The 18,876-nt window shown below is 41.3% G+C and overlaps 1 protein-coding gene across 1 annotated transcript in view; it reads left to right on the forward strand.

The window, feature by feature from the left end:
* The window catches only part of LOC100770382 (doublecortin domain-containing protein 2), a 187,551-nt gene that overhangs the window by 157,242 nt on the left and 11,433 nt on the right, over nt 1-18,876 (forward strand). The window contains exon 9 of the mRNA XM_027409331.2: nt 10,154-10,254. Within this exon, the coding sequence (XP_027265132.1) occupies nt 10,154-10,254 (101 nt within the window). The remainder of the gene's footprint in view (nt 1-10,153; nt 10,255-18,876) is intronic.

The raw sequence follows: 18,876 nt of genomic DNA on the forward strand, positions 1-18,876 counted from the left end.
GTCTGGTTCCTGTCTGTTGATCCTGCCCACAGTAAGTAAGTACCTTCTTCCAGACTTGCTGTATCCAGGAGAGGACTGGTCCCACAAGGTCACTGCCCCCGCCACCCCCATCCAATAGGGATGGGTGCTGCATGCACATTAGGATTTGGAAGTTCTGTGCTCACCCTGCAGTGATTTAGTCTCATTTCCCGTTTCTTCCACCTGTCTTGGTTACCAGCCCCACTGCTCTCCCTCTTGCCTGTGGATGCAGGTGGCTCCCATCAGACCCACATTTCAGGTTTCCTTTCCTAAGCTCCTCACACTCACCTTCCTCTCACCTAGCACTCTCACCATATGGAGTCATGAGTAATACCTTCCATGCCACTTCCTCCACACACAGCCTTTAATGAATCTCTACCCCTGTCTGCCTAAATAGCTCTACCTCAAGGATACACTCAGCTCTTCCCTAGTCTTATGCATCCCACCGCCTACATTAAAGACTGTTAGCTGGTCTTCATAATCTTCATGGCCAAGGTCGAATTCATGATGATGTCAGACAAGCTTTAAAAAAACATTACCTTCTTCTCTTGCCAGCCACATAACCTGCCATCCTCAGTATTGCAGCCTTGCTGCTACTGTGTGTGAGTTACCTACAGCTTCTAAAATGAAGTGCACATTCTCCCAGCCTTTGAATATTAAAACTTTCTGTCTAAAGTGCCATCCTCTGCTCGTCAATGGCCAATTCTGCTTGTCTTTCGATTTGCAGCTCCTGTCCGCCACATGCCAATTCTGACAGTCTCTCCTTGGCTGTTCCTACCTCTACACACCCTCTTAACAGCCGTGTAGCACTTGACACATCCATCACCTTGCCCTATGGATTTTCCCATGTAATTCCCCTGGAGGTAATAAGCACCTGAGGTCAAGCCTTGTCCACCTTTCTGGGGCTGGCTCAGCATGTTAATATAACCAGCAAGTGAATGCATGAACATCTGAAAGAATGCCATGGCTTCCTGTTATAAGGGAGTCAGTACTCTGTTACCATGGTGTACTCCGAGAGTGCAAATATTTTCAGTATTGGCATTTTATAGACCAGAATTTCCAAGGTTGTTTGGTGGGAGCTGGACCAGCCAGAATTATGAACAGGAAACTATGAATTTTAGGTCACTTGCTAGGTAATGTCAGTTACTGAGGTTGGAAGAGAATAATTCAGTAATTCTGATGAATTAAAAATGATTTTTCAGGATAGTTTTTTTGAGGTTAGAAGTAAAAAAGTAAAATTTTGCCTATCTACTAGTTTAGGCAAACCTACTCATAGTCACTTGTATCTGTCATAGATTTCAAAAATTGTATAAAAACTTATACAGTTTATAAAGTAAAACATCACAAATTGTATATGTTAAGAATATATGCTTTAATTTTATACTCTGAAAACTTCTGACTTTGAGAAAAATGGAAAACATCTATATCTAAAAAGAGCAAAATACAAATGCATCATAAGAGCAAAATTACCCATATTTTGGAGAAATCAATGATAATAATCTTTTGCCTTCTATCTACACTCAGGATATTTTATTACATTTATTTAAAGTTAAGACAAAATACATGTGGTTAAAATCAATTCTATGCAAATATTTGATAGTCAAATTTGTACATAATTTCCTAGCTGATGATAGTTAATACCCTGCAGTGGGAGTCAGAGAGCAGAAAGAAACCAGATATTTCAAGCTAGAGATATAAAAGCACAGCCTGTGTAAGTGTATAAAGTTATTTTCATGTAACTTTATAAATGGCTGAAGGAAAATAGGACTTGTGATGTTTGTGTCTTTGTGAGAGTTTAGGCTTGAGTTGTGAGATGAGATGCGATGAAATATATGAGAAGATTCGTGACTGAAAACATTCAGTTATATTTCTGTCCAAGTTAGATGTCCTCAGAACATTTGCTGTCCTTGGTGACTTTCAGTTTTCCTTGTGATAAGACATGTTAATTTAGTGGTGTGTGTGTGTGTGTGTGTGTGTGTGTGTTGGTGTGTGTTTGAGTGCACATGTTTGAGTCAGGAGGGGTACCATGGCCTCTGAAAGGGTCTGAGGAGAGCTGGATGACCTCTGCAAGGAAGTGTTATTCCACATATGTCTTCCTTTTTGCCTCTGTGTTTGCTAGCCCTCACAGGGACTGCTTCCTCCTGGACCACTTCCTTGGGTGTGCTTTAATTTTTCAGTAGTACATTGTGATGTCAACAGTGTGTCTATGAAGAGCCATATGGAAATTCAGAATATTTCTCTAATGTTCAGGTACTTAAAACTAATATTAAGCTGATGGAAACGGCTTTTATTTCATCTTGTGAATTTCGATTAGATTCTGTCTCTGCTGACTGATGTGATGGATAGACTATTTCCTTAGAAATGGATCTACATTCTCTTCCTAGAGTATTGTTTTATGTATTCAAAGCTAGAAACCCTTCTTTCCCTACATTGTCCCAGTAATTTACTAGGTTTAATAAGCTTCATTTAAAACTTAATACTTTATTTTAAATTTAACATTTTATCAGGCAATCATAGTAATATATTGGAAAAAAGTATTCACAGCCATCAGAATTTTCTTCACATAGCTTTTAGCTAATAAATACCCAAAGTTTTTATGAACTATTTGGGACTGGCCATCAGGATGTTATTTTTCTTCTAATTTATCCTGATATTTGATTTGTCTTAAGCATTAAATGACGGGGTATATAAAACTACTTAAGAATAATTTTAAATAATTGTGTTGATAGGCCAAGGAGAGATGGCTCTATGGGTAAGGGTGCTTCTTGCAAAAGTGTGAGCATATGGGTTCAAATCCTAGTGCTCACATAAAGGGTTGGATTTAGCTGTGCATACCTGTAACCTCAGCATTGTGTGAATCTTTGAGAGTTCCTGTTTCAGGGAGAAAGTGATAGAGTAGGTCTCTCTCCGACCTCTTTACATGCATGTGTGTGCTCACCTGTACATATATGCTCACATTGACCACACACACACACACACACACACACAGAGAGAGAGAGAGAGAGAGAGAGAGAGAGAGAGAGAGAGAGACAGAGAGACAGAGAGAGAGAGACAGAGAGACAGAGAGACAGAGACAGAGAGACAGAGAGGGAAAATGAGTAAGATAGTTCTCTTGAGATCATTAGCCCTGAGGGACTGATTGCCACCAGTTACAGGACTGAATCACGGCTTATCAATTATTCGATCACCTTATTTATCTGAGGATGGTAATGAGCTGATATTCAAGGGCCTTGGAGTAAGAGACACTTTCATCTCAGCTGTGGTCTCTGGAAGCTTGGGAGTCACCAGTGTTCCTCTCGCATTTCAGCAGGAGAAACAAATTTGTATTTATTTTGAACAACATGACCATGAGATGAAATGCCTTCCCTACCTCAGCAGCTCTGTTTTTGTATTTTGGGCAATAAAACTCATAAGAGATAAGTGAAAAATAATTGAGGAGCATTTTTATTTTTCCTGGAGTGTTTGTTATTGCTTTACAGTGTAATATGCACTAAAATGTCCATTCAGGATACAAAGAGAAAAGATGAGAGCGGACTCGGGTGTAGTGTGCATTCAAGCATTGAATTCGATCCTCGGTGCAGTAATTGAATGAGAGCAGTATTGTGTATCGAGTTCATCCTTGCTCCTTACTTTCTCAGCAAACAGCTTTTATTACAAAGGTTTCAGGCAGAGAGAACATTAAAATATTGGATCCCTTTTATTCTGGCAGTTGTTTGCGTTGGAGGATTGTGGTGATGACATTTGCATGCTAGAGGGGAGGGGAAAAGTAAGATAATAATTGCCATGGGAGAAAAACAAAAGGCCAGTGGCTGGAAGAAGGGTTTTGCCTACTGTCTCATTGGCGAGAGATAAAGAAGGAGTCTGAGCCTCCTGCACTTGTCTTCACACAGAAGGTTTCTGATGGAAGTTAGAAGGGGTTGTTTTCTCTGGACCATTACTTTTGGACATGTAATGTATTAGCTGTCTCTGAGTGCTATAACAAATGACCCCATGGCTGTTCCAAAACAATATCAGACTTCCAACATGGACCTCACTGGGCTCAAGATCAAGGGAAAAACTGTGTTCTGACTATTCTGGTTCCCAGAGGTGGTGCGCCTTTGCTGAGGATTCCCTGGCTGTTTCACAGCTAGTGATGGCACCAGGTTCTGTCTCATTTTCTGCCCCCTTCTCTGGCTCCCCCTTCATCTTCAGGCACCATTGTAACTTTTGGATCCACATCAAGCTTAGCGGATGAACCCTTATTTCTCTGTTCCATGCAATGTAAGGTGACCACAGTTTCTTAGTATTGTGATGTGGGCATCTCTGGGGGACTACTATTAGGATTCTACACATAAACAATTTATCCATCCCAATCTGGGTTGTACCTTAGTCTTCTTGTTCCTTGAGTGCTTTTGTTATTATTCTTCCCTGTCTCTATTCTAACACTATACTGCAAGTGTGACCAGCTTGGGGCAAAGGCCCTGTAAGAACAGAGAATGAAATGAGTGTGTTTGTAAGCCATTGGTTCCAAATGTGCCTCAATGTCCAATCGAATTTTGATGTCTCTGTGCTGGGTTCTGTTCATTGCTGGAGGCAGTAATGAACAAAGTGGATACATCCCTGCTCTCTGCTTTGGGAGAAAATGATGGACAGGAAGTTACCAAACAAATGAGCACCAGGCAGAGAATGACAATGAGATACTGAGTGAGTGGTGGCTGCTGGCGTTAGAGTGAAGAATGCTTTTCTGAAAACGGAATGACAAGGAATAGCTAATCATGTGAAAGGATAAAAGGGGGTGGGAAGTAAAAGGCCACATGACGTAAGTGGGGTTTCTATTGGCGACAGAATGAAGGTCAGTGTAAATGGATGTACAGGAAGGGGAAGAAGTAAGCTATCCAATCTCAATTCTTTATATCATAAGTTTTATATCCCCGTTTATGACATGTCTTTGCCTGCATTCCAATTGTGTCTCCAAATGTTGCTTCCCTCCTTTGGAAGTTTGCATGACATCTTCTGGTACCACGAACCCTAGTCCTCAGGACTCTGATCAGCAACTTCAAAGGGCCATTCTCATGCCTGGTATTGGGAGTTTTGTTAGATAGTTTGTGGCTCTTGGGGGAGCATTGTAAGTGGCTCTTGGGGGAGCACTGTCATTCCAGAGAGGAAGAGTTCATTTAAACTATGAGGAGAATAAGAGCGTGCAAGTGACTTGAAGGGAGAAACAGGGTGAGGGGGACTTTAATTGGGAAGAGATAGGGAAATAAATACAGGAGAAAGGCAGGAAGGTTAAACTAGTAGTAAAGATATTTGAGAAAGTCATAAGGCATTATATTATTGTCTATATACTTAAAATTACATAAACATTATATATAAGCATTTATATAATATATATAAACATACATGCATGATTTTACTTTTGAACACCACATGGACTCCTGATCTTGGTGACAGGCATATGTACATTGAAATTTTATTATAGTTAACAATGTAGGCAATGACAAGAATTTGTTGTTTACATAGTACTTGGTACTGTCAGTTCATCTTGACAAACAGACAAACATTTTTTTTTTCAAAATCTGTTCAGTGGCAACCATTGTGCCAGGAGTAGGACTAGCAAAGACAAAAGATGTGGTCTACACTGGAAGGACTTGTAGAACATCAGGGAGCAAGACAGAGTCAGCAATAGCCATTGATAAATGAGATAATGACTTATGAATGAACAGAGACAGTGAGATAATGAGTGCTGAGAGGAAATGACTGGTTGTGTTTGGCTGTGTGGTCCAGGCTGGAGGTGATCTTTATAGAGTATTAATATTGAATGTGATTTGATCTGAGGGTTAGACTCCACCAGTACTTCTGCAAGGACAAGAGAGAAAGCATGAAGTAGACATGAGATGTAGGCATGAATTATGAAACAACACAGTGCACATAATACTAAATGTACATTGCTTAGGAAAGGAGATGAAGACATGGTAGATATAGATAGCTGAGGCTCTCTCAATGGAGTAGGAAGTAGGAGAGAAGCATAATGTGTGGAGCAGGATACAGAATACTCTTGTGGGCATCACCACTCTGATGGTAAGAGACAGGAAGGTGAGATTTCTTTAAGCAAGAGGTAGGAGGGGCATCCAATGAGATACTGAGGAGGAGGTGATATAATTATGTCCAAATCAGGAAGTCAGTGTGCACAGAGGCTAGTGTGGGAAGGAAGAACTAAATACCCACAAGGTGTCTGGAGCATGTAAGGAGGGCACATCAAGCAGGAAGGGAATTGATGTGTGAGAACGAGAGTTTCCACCTTATTTTCAATAAATGCTCACTGTGAACTTACTGTGTATAGTGCTCCAGGCTTACTCTTGAAAACGAGGGTTCGGAAGAAACATTATCTGTTTCTTCTGTGTACAGAAAGGGAGGTAGCACTTGCCCCTAGGATCTCCCTCCACCAGGGGCTGAGCCTCCGACCCTCTTTCTGCTTCCAGAGTGGCAATTCTTCACTAATCTCATGCAGTTACACATCAATCAACTTCTTACAATGTCCCCATCCATCCAAAAACCCAATCTTTCTTATTCAGTATTGTCTATTAGTTATGGCACAGCATCACCATATTTTAATATTTCCAAGTAATATATGATGGCTTGATAAATGCTCTTGGTATAATTTTAATGTAGACAATGACTTATAAATCTTAAGTTTTACGTGTGTGGTGGGTGGGAAGAAGAGGAGTGGAAGACTAAGAGGAGGAGGAGTTGTGAAAATGTTGGTGACAGCTGTCTCTGGGCCACGAGATATTGGAAGGGTCTTTATTTCCTTCATCTTCTAACTTTTCTAAACTACAAACATGTTATACCAAAATGAATAACAAGACTACTTTTGAAAGATCTGCTTTCTCTAAGAATGAAGGGCATCACCACCTTTACCCTTACTGACATTTATAGTGAGAATAAGTTAGCATCCCAGTGGGTTCTTTCCTTTCCTTCTACCTTTGGTTTATGTTGACTATGGTGAACCTTTCCTCCACTCCAGCCCCCTTCCCTGATGCCAGAGGGAACAGCATCAGCATCATTACTCGATGAGGAATGAGTCCCCAGCCCCACCCAGGTGAACAACACCTCCATGGTTGTACCCTCTGTGTGCATCCCATCTCAAGGTGCATCTTGCTGACTTGTCTTTCTCCTGTTTTTTTTTTTTTCAGATTTTTTTATTTGAATTAGAAACAAGATCGTTTTTTATGACAATACCAGTTCCCTTCTCCCTCCTGTCCTCCCCTCCCACCACCCCCCCAACTAAAACCCTACCTATCACATATCCTTTCTGCTCCCCCTGGATGGTGAGGCCTTCCATAGGGTGTCATCAGAATCTATCGTATCCTTTGGGGTAGGGCCTAGGCCCACCCCACCCCCATGTGTCTTGGTTCAGGGAGTATTCCTTTATGTGGAATGGGCTCCCAAAGTCCACACCTATGCTAGGGATAAGTACTGAACTACTACAGGAGGTCACGTAGATTTCCGAGGTTTCCTCACAGAAACCTATGTTCCTGGGGTCTGGATCAGTCCCATGCTGGTATCCCAGCTGTCAGTCTGGGGAGCAAGAGTTCCCCGATGTTCAGGTCAGCTATTTCTGTGGGTTTAACCAGCCTTGTCTGGACCCCTTTGCTCTTCACTTGTCCTTCTCTGCATCTGGGTTCCAGTTCAGTTCAGTGATTAGTTGTGGGTGTCTGCTTCTACTTCCACCAGCTTCTGGATGAGGGCTGTCAGGTGGCATATAAGTCAGTCATCAATGTCATTATCAGGGGAGGGCATTTAAGGTTGCCTCTTCTCTGTTGCTTAAATTGTTAGCTGGTGTCATCTTTGTAGATCTCCAGACATTTCCCTAGTGTCTGATCTCTCTGTAAACCTAAAATGTCTCCCTCTATTATGGTATCCCCATTCTTGTTATCATCTATTCTTCCCCTGACTCAACCTTTCTGCTCCCTCAAGTCCTCTGCATCCCTCCTCTTCTCCCCTTCTCATTCTCCTAGCTCCCTCCTCCGTTTTCCTGTGCTCCCAATTTGCTCAGGGGATCTTGACCCTTTCCCCTTCTCCAGGGGACCATGTATGTCTCTCTTAGGGTCCTTCTTGTTTATTAGCTTCTCTGGGAGTGTGGATTGTAGGGTGGTAATCCTTTACTCTATGTCTAAAATCCACATATGAGTGAGTACATACCATGTTTGTCTTTTTGTGATTGGGTTACCTCGCTCAGAATGGTTTCTTCTAGTTACATCCGTTTTCCTGTTTTTTTCTTAAGATTGACACTTGCTTTCCAAGGTCCACATCAATGTTGTTGAGACAGTATCACATATGTCCTAGGCTGGCCTCAAATTCACTGTGTAGCCAAAGATGACCTTGAACTTCTGCTCTATCCGCCTCTACCTTCTGAGTTCTGGGATTACAGAGGTGCATTACTTTACATTTATATATTGTTGGGGTTGGAGCCCATGACTATACACAATAGGTGAGCACTCCACCAACTGAGCTACATCCCCAGCCCCACTTGTTATTAATGAATGTGTGTTTTCTATGTGATAGCATACCTATTCTAAAATACATCTGTTGACAGTTTCATAGCTCTGCTTAACAGAAGTAGATATTGACAGTGACTGTGAGTTCCAAGAATGCATTCTGCTGTTATTGATAAAATATAGAACATTCTATGTGTTGTTTCTTTGTAAGAAATCCCAAAATTTGGAGTAAGTCATAGCTACAGTCTACTGTATCTGTCATCTCAGTGCTCTGTAATCTAAGAAAGGAATGTAAATTGTGCCTGAGTTTCTATCCCTCCCCACTTCTCTCCCCTTCCTTCCCCGTGTCTTTCCCTGGCTACATCATCTCCATATTCCTTACACTCTGCTGTAGTTTTACCTATGAGACACCTGACCTCTGAGAAGCTTTATGGGGATCAGTTATTCTCTGCTTTGTGGGGCTGTAAGCAGTTATAGGGAGCAGATGACATCTGTGAGAGCTGACCTATGCCCCAGATGTATGGGTACTACATCTCATTCATATCTTAGTATATTGTGGTGGTCCCTTAAGTACATTTGTTCCTCAATAAGTGTAAACATACGTTTGCCTATAGTTAAGGTTGACCTTGGAACTTTAGTGATGTGTTGTGTAGCATGTATTAAGTAATTTCTGTAGCAAGCATGCCCTTGTTACAGAAATAGAGGTGACTTGAAGATAAAAGAGAAACAGTTTCTAGATTGTAGGGGTAGTCTAACCCTGGAGTAGAACACCAGTAAAGGAGATAAAGTTTCCATCCCTAGAGAGCCTTAAACATTTAGACAGAGCAGACATCTGTGAGGGTGGCTGCAGCACTAAATCTGTCTGGAAGCAAGTAGTAGACAGACAGAATGACAGATGGCTCTGGGATTTGATTATTTGGCCTGGAGAAGGGAAGACCAAGGGAGACATTAAAAGTCCTTCAAATATGGAAAATGGAGACTGCTCTTTGCAGAAGGAAGCAAGTTGAAGGAGCTTAGCCTAAATCCCTAGGGGCTTATGTTTCCTCTGTTGTCAAGAGCTTAAAGCCACAGGTTGTGAAAATCCCATAGAAATCCTGCAAAACTAAAGCATGCTGATTTTCTGGAGGGATGTGGCAAGTCCTCGCTGAGCCTGCTGCAATAAAAATGTGTTTCACCACCCTGAATAGAGAGAATTGTTTGCCTACATTGTATTGAAAGCATAGCATTCTCCAGGGAAATGGAAATTCTTAAATGTTTTGTAAAGCAGGGAGCATTGTTACTGATTGCTGGCTAGGAGGGGGACTGGAGTCTAGCCAGGAATCCTTTCCATCTCTGGACACTGATGCCACCCAGTATGCAACAATGTGTGAGCAGGCATCTGTTCCATCAGAGCTCTGCTCTCCCAGGCTTCCTGTGGCCACTGGACCTCTTCTCAGTTAAAATAGAAGACGGGGGTGGAGGTAGCACGTTTAAATCCTTGCTGTGAAAGAGGAAATGAATATATATATATATATATATATATATATATATATATATATATATATATATATATAATCTATATCTGAAATCCCTTCTGCCATTTCACTGTAATGTCAGCTTTCAGCCACACGATGTCACAATTGGATTTTGATTTTTTTCACCTGTGTTTGGCTCCACAGATGAAGGCATTTTCAAAGCTGGAGCAGAGAGATCTGAAACGAGGGGGGCAGCAGAAGTCCAAGAAGATGAAGACACACAGGTTGAGGTTCCAGTTGACCAGGTAGTCCTCAAACCTCTGAACATCCATGAAAGCAGGAATCAGAGCCACGGCTCCCCTCACACACTCAGAGCCAAGGGGTCCAGTGATCTTTGGAGCATAACATGGCACCATCAGTTCTTCCCAGTACCCCTCCAGAGGACACCCATTTGTCTCTCTTTAATACAGAAATGGTGTGTTCTTAATAGGCCGGTGAGGCAAGTGGGAGCTTGATGTGAGCTACAAACTCACAGAGAAAGTCTAATTTTAAAAAGGAGCCTTGGCTGGGAATTTTTTTAAATTTCTTTTCTTTCTTTTTTTATTTAATTTTTACAAAATTATAATTTCACATGTCAATCCCTTCTCCCTCTACCCCCCTCCCCCAACCCCCCATGGGCCCCCTTCCCTCTCCGCTCCCCATGGAGGTTAGGGCCCTCCATGGGGGCACCCCAAATTCCACAACATCATCCTGGGCTGGTTGGCTGGGAATTTTAATCTAGAAAAATGTCATTTTACATTGAGGAAAAAAAAATTTTTTTAAATGCCCTGATATTCTCTCCTTCAAGGTCTTTGAATTTTTTTTTTTTTCTTAGAGTTCTTTGTTTGTTTGTTTGTTTTGAATTGGTCATACAAATACAACTCATGTTTTCTCTGTGTGCAGTGGTGTGTGTGCATATGTGCAAATGTCTGTCTACACACATGCGAGTATGTGTAGGTCAGAGGTATGCATCATTTGTCTTCCTCAGTTGTTCTATGTCTTGTTTCTGAGGTGGGGTTTCTCACTCACCGTGGAGCTCTCTGATTTGACTAGACTATCTGTCTAGCAAGCCCCTGTCTCTGCCTTCTCAACACTGGGTGGCAGGTGTGTGCCAGGCCTGGCTTTTCATGCGGCTTCTGGGCATCTGAAATTAAGTCCTCATGCTTAATAGCAGGCTCTACTCACTGAGCCATCTCCCTAGACCCTGACACACTTGGTTTTATTTATAGTAATTCTTTATTAAATATGAATAGCATTATAAGAATTATAGGATGTTTTTCTCTCCTTCACTTTCTTAATTTTTACACTGAAAGATTTTAGAGAATATATATTAATGAGGCAACGAACTTTTGAAGGCCCCCCACAGTATGTACCAAACTTGAGTTTACACACAGGAATCCATTTGCATTCTAAAGGAGATTATAAATAAAGGAGAATCCTATTTAACCAAACTATTGACCCTGGTACCATCCAGTGTACAGATTATATTTTTCTGATACTTCTAAGCTTGACTCTGTATTGAAATAGTTTGGAGAACTTTAAAGCAAAATACTTGAAAAGACTCTATTATACTTTTTGTTACAGTCATTGCAATTCTATCTGGAGGGTTGGGATTTAATGCCAGGCTCTGGAGGAAGGGGGGTTGACTAGGAATTGCCATGTGTCCTGTGACTATTATGTGCTATTTCCTTTACTGAAAGCAAATTTCACAATAGGGCAGATCCACAAGTGATCTTCCCACCGTGTTTGTCTTAGCAGGGCAGCAGCAAGACTGATGCTTTATTATTCTACCATAACTTCAGCACACACTGTCTTCCTGATGAAAAGCTGGATGTGCTAAAAATTCACGGATTTCAAAAATCCAATTTATTTTTTAGGATTTGCTCTCACTAATAATTTTTTTCTATATCCCAGTTATAGTTATTTTGTTTTCCTCTGGGAGAAAACAGAATTTTAACTGTACTGTGAAACCATAATTAAATATATTTTCAGACAAAGAAGAGTAATCATGTATATACAAAACTTATTAGTTGTAGAAGCCAAGACTAATTTATATTCTAAAGTCAAACATCAAGACAATACCATAGCATCACCAGCTAAGGAATGTCTCTCCACTAATCACTTCCTAAGCAACCTGTGCAGCTGTGAGGGTCTGTTTGCTTAGGTGTTTTCTGATTTGGAGGGAGGGGCATCAGGAGGGAGAGTGGATCTCTGATGTCACTGGATCAGCCTCGCATCTACAGTGCTTGATTTCTTATTGGCTGTGTGGAGATAGCAGCAGGGCAGGAGGGACAGAGAAACAACAAATGCTGGGCAAGAACAGCACCAGCAGACAGAACGGCTTGGAGGAAAGAAAGCCCATGGTAGAGGCTCTTCCTCGATTCCTGCTGCTCTATTCCACACAGTGCTGGGATCCTCAGGCCCATTTGCTGCAAGACCCCAGGTTCTGGGGGCTGGTTTCAGAGTCACTTTTGTGTCCTAAGTAGCCATGGTCTGAATATTTTGTGAAGCCAGAAGAGGGTGTGGAGAACAATGAGAACAGCCCTGAAGAAGAACCCCACATGGTCTGCATTAAATGGCAGCCACCTTTTATCATGTGCATGCTGATATCTTACCTAACCATGGTGAGAACCTGGCCGACAGGCCTTCCTTGCTATCCTCACTTTTCATGCACACACCCATATACATATATAAACATTTATACATACATAATACATAACTATGTGTATACATATATATGTGTATGTGTGCCATTTTCACCAGGTAGACCCCAGGGATTAAGGTCTTCAGGCTTGCCTGCAACCACATTTACCCACTGAGCCATTGCACTGGCCCTGAATGTCTTCTCAAGGATGCTTGTATAGTGAATGGCCTTGGGGTGTAAAGGTACTGACTTCCTCTAGCATAGTCACCCTTAGTGGAGGCAGTTTTGTCTCTAGAGGGATGTTTGGCTATTTGTGGGGATGCTTTGTTGTCAAACTTGGTGAGTTTTATTGGATCTAGTGAGCAGTGTCAAAAGTGCCACTAAATACCTGTAATACACATAAGAACCCTCCCCAACAAAAATTATGTGGCCTGGAATGCCAACAGTGATGAGAGGGCCAGTTCTGCTTATTGTCCTCTAATAACAAAGGAAATACCTGCTGTGGTTCAAAGCTCAGGACGGTTTACTGTCCATCGTAAAGGTTTAATGCCATTGATTCACATACTTAAGATTGACCAAGAAGACAAATTTTATGTTGTGTATATTTTTTCATAATAAAAGTAATGAAAAAAGATTTGGGTTCCCCAAGCCTGGAGCTCTTTTTCTGACAGGCAACCCACAGAGGGTATCACACAGCCCTTTCTGGTGTGGGGAAGGGTTTGAGCCACTGTCAATACTCGGGCTGTCTCTGTTGCTGTGAGCAGCAACTTGTTTTTGACCCTAGCACCATGAAACTCTGGCAGAGTAACATGTTTGCTGGAAAGGAGGCAGGACCTCAGGTTGTTCATATCCTTCTGGCGTTTCTAGTACATATGCTCATGTGAGGGCATGCTATGGGATAGTATATCTATGTCAAGGCGAATTTCAGCTAAGAGTCAGAGTTCTGTTCCTGGATTCAGAGTCGTTTTGTTAGTCAGAGACTAGTTCCTTTCTATTGCTATGACTATAGCATCTGCCAGGAATGATTTCAGTCCATTGTTAAATGGAATGTAGAACAGAATTCTGGTTGTGTATGATGGACCAGGAGTTAGAGAGCAAGGCCAGAATCTGGGCCCACGCTATAACCTTCAAAAGCTTCCAACAGCAAGACTCTACCTACTAAAGGTCCGGTAGCCTTTCAGAAGGCGCCACCAGCTGGGGAACAAGCATGCAAAGTACAATCCTTCCCGGGGGGAAGTTTCAGAGTCTAGCCATTACAATGGTGGCACTAGCACTGCTTTGAAACTCACGGGGAGACTCATATATCTTGGAAGGCCAGACCAAATGACTTTTAATAGGGGAGAATTTAGGACTAATCAGAATAAGATAGGCTGGGCAGTGGTGGTACATGCCTTTAATCTCAGTATCCAGGAGGCAGAGTCAGGCAGATCTCTGAGTTTGATGTCTGCCTGGTCTACAGTGTGGGTTCCAGGACAGCCAAAGCTACACAGAGAAACCCTATCTTGAAAAAAATAATAATAAGGTCAGATATTTTAAAATTTAATTTTTGCATTATATTTCAAATCAACCTAGGGTGGACAGACAAGAACCAACTTCCCTGATACCCAGCACTGGTGACCTATGTGCCACTGTGAGCCTTCAGAACACATGCTTTTCCAAAGTTGTGAGGCAAGAAATGAGTCTATTTCATATTGTTGATTAAATTCCCCTTAGCCATTAAGGACTAGGATATAGAGGCCCTTCCATGTGAGAGACACAAGCAAATAAGTACCAGTGAAATACAAGCAGATTCTCAGAAGGCAGAGATGTTAATTGACTCTCTATCATCGCAGGATGTGTGGCGTGGATCAGGGGTTTAGGTTGTTTGATAGCTTCACCCACCAGTGCATAACTGAGTTTGAATAGGAAAATAACGAGAATTTAAAAATGCCCTTATGCTGAATTGTTTTCTTAAATAGTGTAGCAACCACCATGCTGGAGCAGACAAAGTTTTATTTTGTTGTTGATGGCATATGTTATTTATATGCATTTATTTCACACACACATATATATTTCAGTTGAAGTTGTGCATATAACATTTTCAAATCAACCATTTCGACAAGGGTTATAGCAGAAAGCACACCTCCTCACCATACCTCTCCCCATCTTTGTTTCTATTCCTGGAGTAACCAACTTAAATTAACTTATTTCTCATTTTTCTAAAATATATAATACCTCAATTTAATACCTCTGAGGTCTTTAAGTCTTATGTGAGGGCATGTGGCATTTTAATAATTTTATTTTATAATTTGTTACCTGAAACTTCATGGAACTGATCCCTTGATTTTATTTTTTACAATTTAGATGTTGTTTATTAAACCTTCTATCTAATGGATGTGATCGTTCATCCCTCCTTTTTCTTATTTGCAGTAAGTCAACACAATTTACAATTTCATGGATGTGACATCGTCCCTTCTCCAAAAACTGATGCTCTGCTATTTAAAACTTCATTTTTCTAGTGTGGTTCTTATGAGTTTCTTTTTTGCCTTTCTGTTTTGTTTTCTGCCGTGGTGCTAGGGAGATTTTTTTTTTGTGTGTGTGTGTGTGAATTATTAAGGACAGTGCATAGGCACAGCTTGTCAGCAGAGATCCAGGGCTGGGTGATTGGTTTGCAGTATTCATGTAAAGAGCCTCTCTATGTGTTGGTAGTTTTAGCATTGTCCTTCTGCTTCTAATGAGAATACTCTTTGGATATTTGCTTTGGGTGAGCCTAGTGCTCAGCAATTAGGGCCTGACTGTGAAAAGGGAACATGGGACTCGTTACCAAGAGTCTTACTCTCCTTGGCTTCAGTACAAGAGGTGTGCACACCAATTCTTTAGCTTCCCTTTCTGCAGGTTTGAGTTTTAGTTTTTTGACATCTACTCCTATTGATCATACAACCATTGGCTTTATTGTGCCACAATTTTTGTTGCTATTATTTCCTTTTTGTCTTCAGTGTCTTTATGGGTGGATTCCTTTAAAAATTTCTTTGGAGAGACATTTGAAGGATGTCAGGGGGCAAAACAAATCCATATTGTTGAGATTATAGTGTTCAGCCAGAAGTCACTTTCATCCTAAACTGTTTTCATTTAATGTGCACTAGAGATGGAGAACTGATTGCCTCTGACCAGATTCCCCAGGAGAGGATGCTTAGTGGCCAACCCAGACTATACCACATCTGTATCTGTTTGGCATGCCACATATTGTTCAACTGGCTCTCCTTATTCTCTCACACTTATTCCAAGTTAAGTTACTTATGCTGCTTTCCCAGCCCCTTGGGTAGTTAGTATTAACTGTGATTAATGCTTACATCTGCAGAACACAATACCACTTCAAAGACTCTATAGCCAGCCCAGAGAGTATAATCAGAAAACAGGAGTTTTCTGAACCCACAGATTTTCCTGGGTATTCAGTCCATCACTGACTTTACCTGCTTCTTGGAGATGACCAGCAATTGTCTGCAGCTTCTCTCAGAAACCTAGCAAGAGGAAGGGCCTGCAATTATCCATTTTTTCATATGCAATAACATAACCCCTACTTTGCTTCAATGAGATGCACTTATTAAGCAGAAGTGTAAAACATTTAGAACCAAAGCAAACCTGAACCCAAATCTTTTATTTTGTCACAGAAGAAACAAATGTCTCATTAGAGAAAGTCATTCTTCCAGAGACACCACATGCTGATGATGCTGTTGGCATAGCGGGAGTGCAGAGGGCCTGGTTTCTGGTTTATGGCTGTCTTAGAACCCTTCATGAAGGGCAGTAGAGAAATTAGGAGCTTCTGATTTCCCCATAATTGCCCCTACCAAGCACAGGGCCACTCAGCCTTCAATGTCTCTGAGAATAGTTAGAACCAGCAGCTCATCAGCACTCTTTGTATTACAGCCACAGGTACTTGGTGGAGCAGGTTCCTGCCAGTGCTGTGAACATCACAGCCAGAAAAGGAGGGTCAGGGTGAGGGTGAGCAGGACTCCTAATCACCCTGGCACTCACCAGAAAGAAATTGGGATTTTTAGTGGCACTGTGCTTATAGATTTATGTTTAATTGAGAGAAATGCTGTTAAACTTAAAATTTAGCTTGTAGGGATTTCAGTGAAAATAAAAGAAAACCAACATTTCTTTTTAAAATGAGAAAAATCACTGGGCCACCCCTGTCCCCCATAATGACTTAACAATCTCAGGCCATCCAGATACTTCCAGGAAACTGCATTTTCATATGGATGTTACAGGAGTTGTCAGAGCTCTGCAGGGCCTGGATAAAACATCACTGGCCTGTGGGAGCCTCGCCTCACTACTCATCTGCACCTGGGATCATGCCTCTGCATATAATCACTGTTTCTGTGGTCTTTGTGCCCTCAGACAATATCACCACCCTTCATGAAAGTTAGCCTTGGAAAGCTGAGAACAAAAAAGCAGTACTTTGCTATCATGAAAAATTGAAACTGATTATTTCAAAATACCTCATTCAACTTGGTAGGAGATGATTTTAGTTTCCATGGGAACAGAAATAAAAACAAGCACGATAATTTCTGTGCCTTCACTGCCAATGCCTCTGCCATAAAGTACAGAAATACTTTCCATTCCAAAGTCAGCACCAAACCTGCACTCATCCCCATGTTGCAGACACAGTAGGCAATACCCATGGGCCCCTAGGTGGTCTCTTCACCTTTACTGACTCAGCTCTCCAGTTTTTAGGTGTTGTTTTTTCAGGGTGGGAATAATGCTGTGCAGGAAAGGGTGATTAGATAGAGTGTTTTGACTAGAAAATTCTATGTATTTTAGATAACTGAAGTTGTAGGACATGAAGATACATCCCTTAGGAACGGTGATGTTAATAAACTAGATAGGCACTTTGTTTCCTAAGTGGGTTGGGCACCAGCCATAGGCCTGGCTTAGCTGTCTCCTTCTGTTTCTAATTTTTGATGCTTTAGTTGCTGTCAAAGTGTGATGGGGCATCTCAGGCATAAGTCATTTGGACAGCCCCATCTTGCTGTGAAGTCATCTTCCAAGAAACTGATGCTTTTCATGTCTGGTGCCTTGTTTCCATATGATTTTGACATCCCATGTCCTTTTCTCCTGGTACTCAGGAGTTCCGAGTCAATCTTGGTAGCAGCATGCATGCTCTCTAAAAGATCTGAATGCTACAAGGATGTAGCCAGTGATAACAACTCCCAGATGGAGACTAAATAGCAAGATGTGATGTGGACAGACCTGGGTAAAATGAACTCAAAATGCTATCACCGTGTCATGAAAGAGGACGTCTGCTTTAGCTTTTCTAATAACAGATGTTAAGTGCAATTATTAAAGTATATTATATATTACAGTATATACAATATATTACTAATAAATGATGTGCTTTTTAAAAGGCAAAAATTGATTTTCATATGCAGAGCTCTATGTTTAAGGGTCTGTGGTGTCTGTAATTGAACACGTGTGTATAATATGTACATGTCTGTAACCTACTAACCTCATGTGCTCTGGATGAATGCCAAGGAGTCTGGAAGGCTGGAACCACAGAAGCTTAAATGACTTCTGTACTTGTGGTTATATTGTTATGTACATCAGTTTACTACATATTTCAAATAGAGTACAATGAATACGTTTTCAAACTCCAGTAACACACCAATTGCGTTTTATATACAGAGTAGTATTGTGCAATTACTCATAGGCATGAGCTAGTCCTGAAATATCAGGATGTGTATACCCCTGGGAGAAATGATTTCTATATGAAAACCTGTTCTCTGAGAAATTGTGCCACAAATTGACTAAAATTTGATGCAAGTGTAGGGGAGAGGACGTGATCACGGGAAAAACACTTTCCAAGTCACTGCTTTTTCAAATCTGTGTTTCTTTTCTTATAATATGATTTTAAAAGCAACAACTGTAGACTTATGGTATGACTAGAATAAATCTCCTTGGCCCAAAATTATCCCATCAACAGTCATCACTTGTATTTTCTTCCAGATTTCAACCAGTGGGTTGACAGATTTTAAGATAAAAATGTAACTTTCTTTTAAAGAGGCTTCATCACAGCTAGAATCCCTTTTAAACATGTTATGACCATGCTGCTCATATGGTCTAGGGCTCTGTGATGGGGGTGTCCAATGGGTTCAGCAGGGGTGGTGTCTGCAGAGGAGGTGTCACCAGGTGCTGAGTGCTGAGTGCTGAGGCTTTTGACTCAGAACCCGATGTTCAAGTTGTCACCACAGAATTGGGAGCAGAATTT

Source organism: Cricetulus griseus, chromosome 3 (assembly GCF_003668045.3).
Source record: "Cricetulus griseus strain 17A/GY chromosome 3, alternate assembly CriGri-PICRH-1.0, whole genome shotgun sequence".
Taxonomy (NCBI): Eukaryota; Metazoa; Chordata; class Mammalia; order Rodentia; family Cricetidae; genus Cricetulus; species Cricetulus griseus.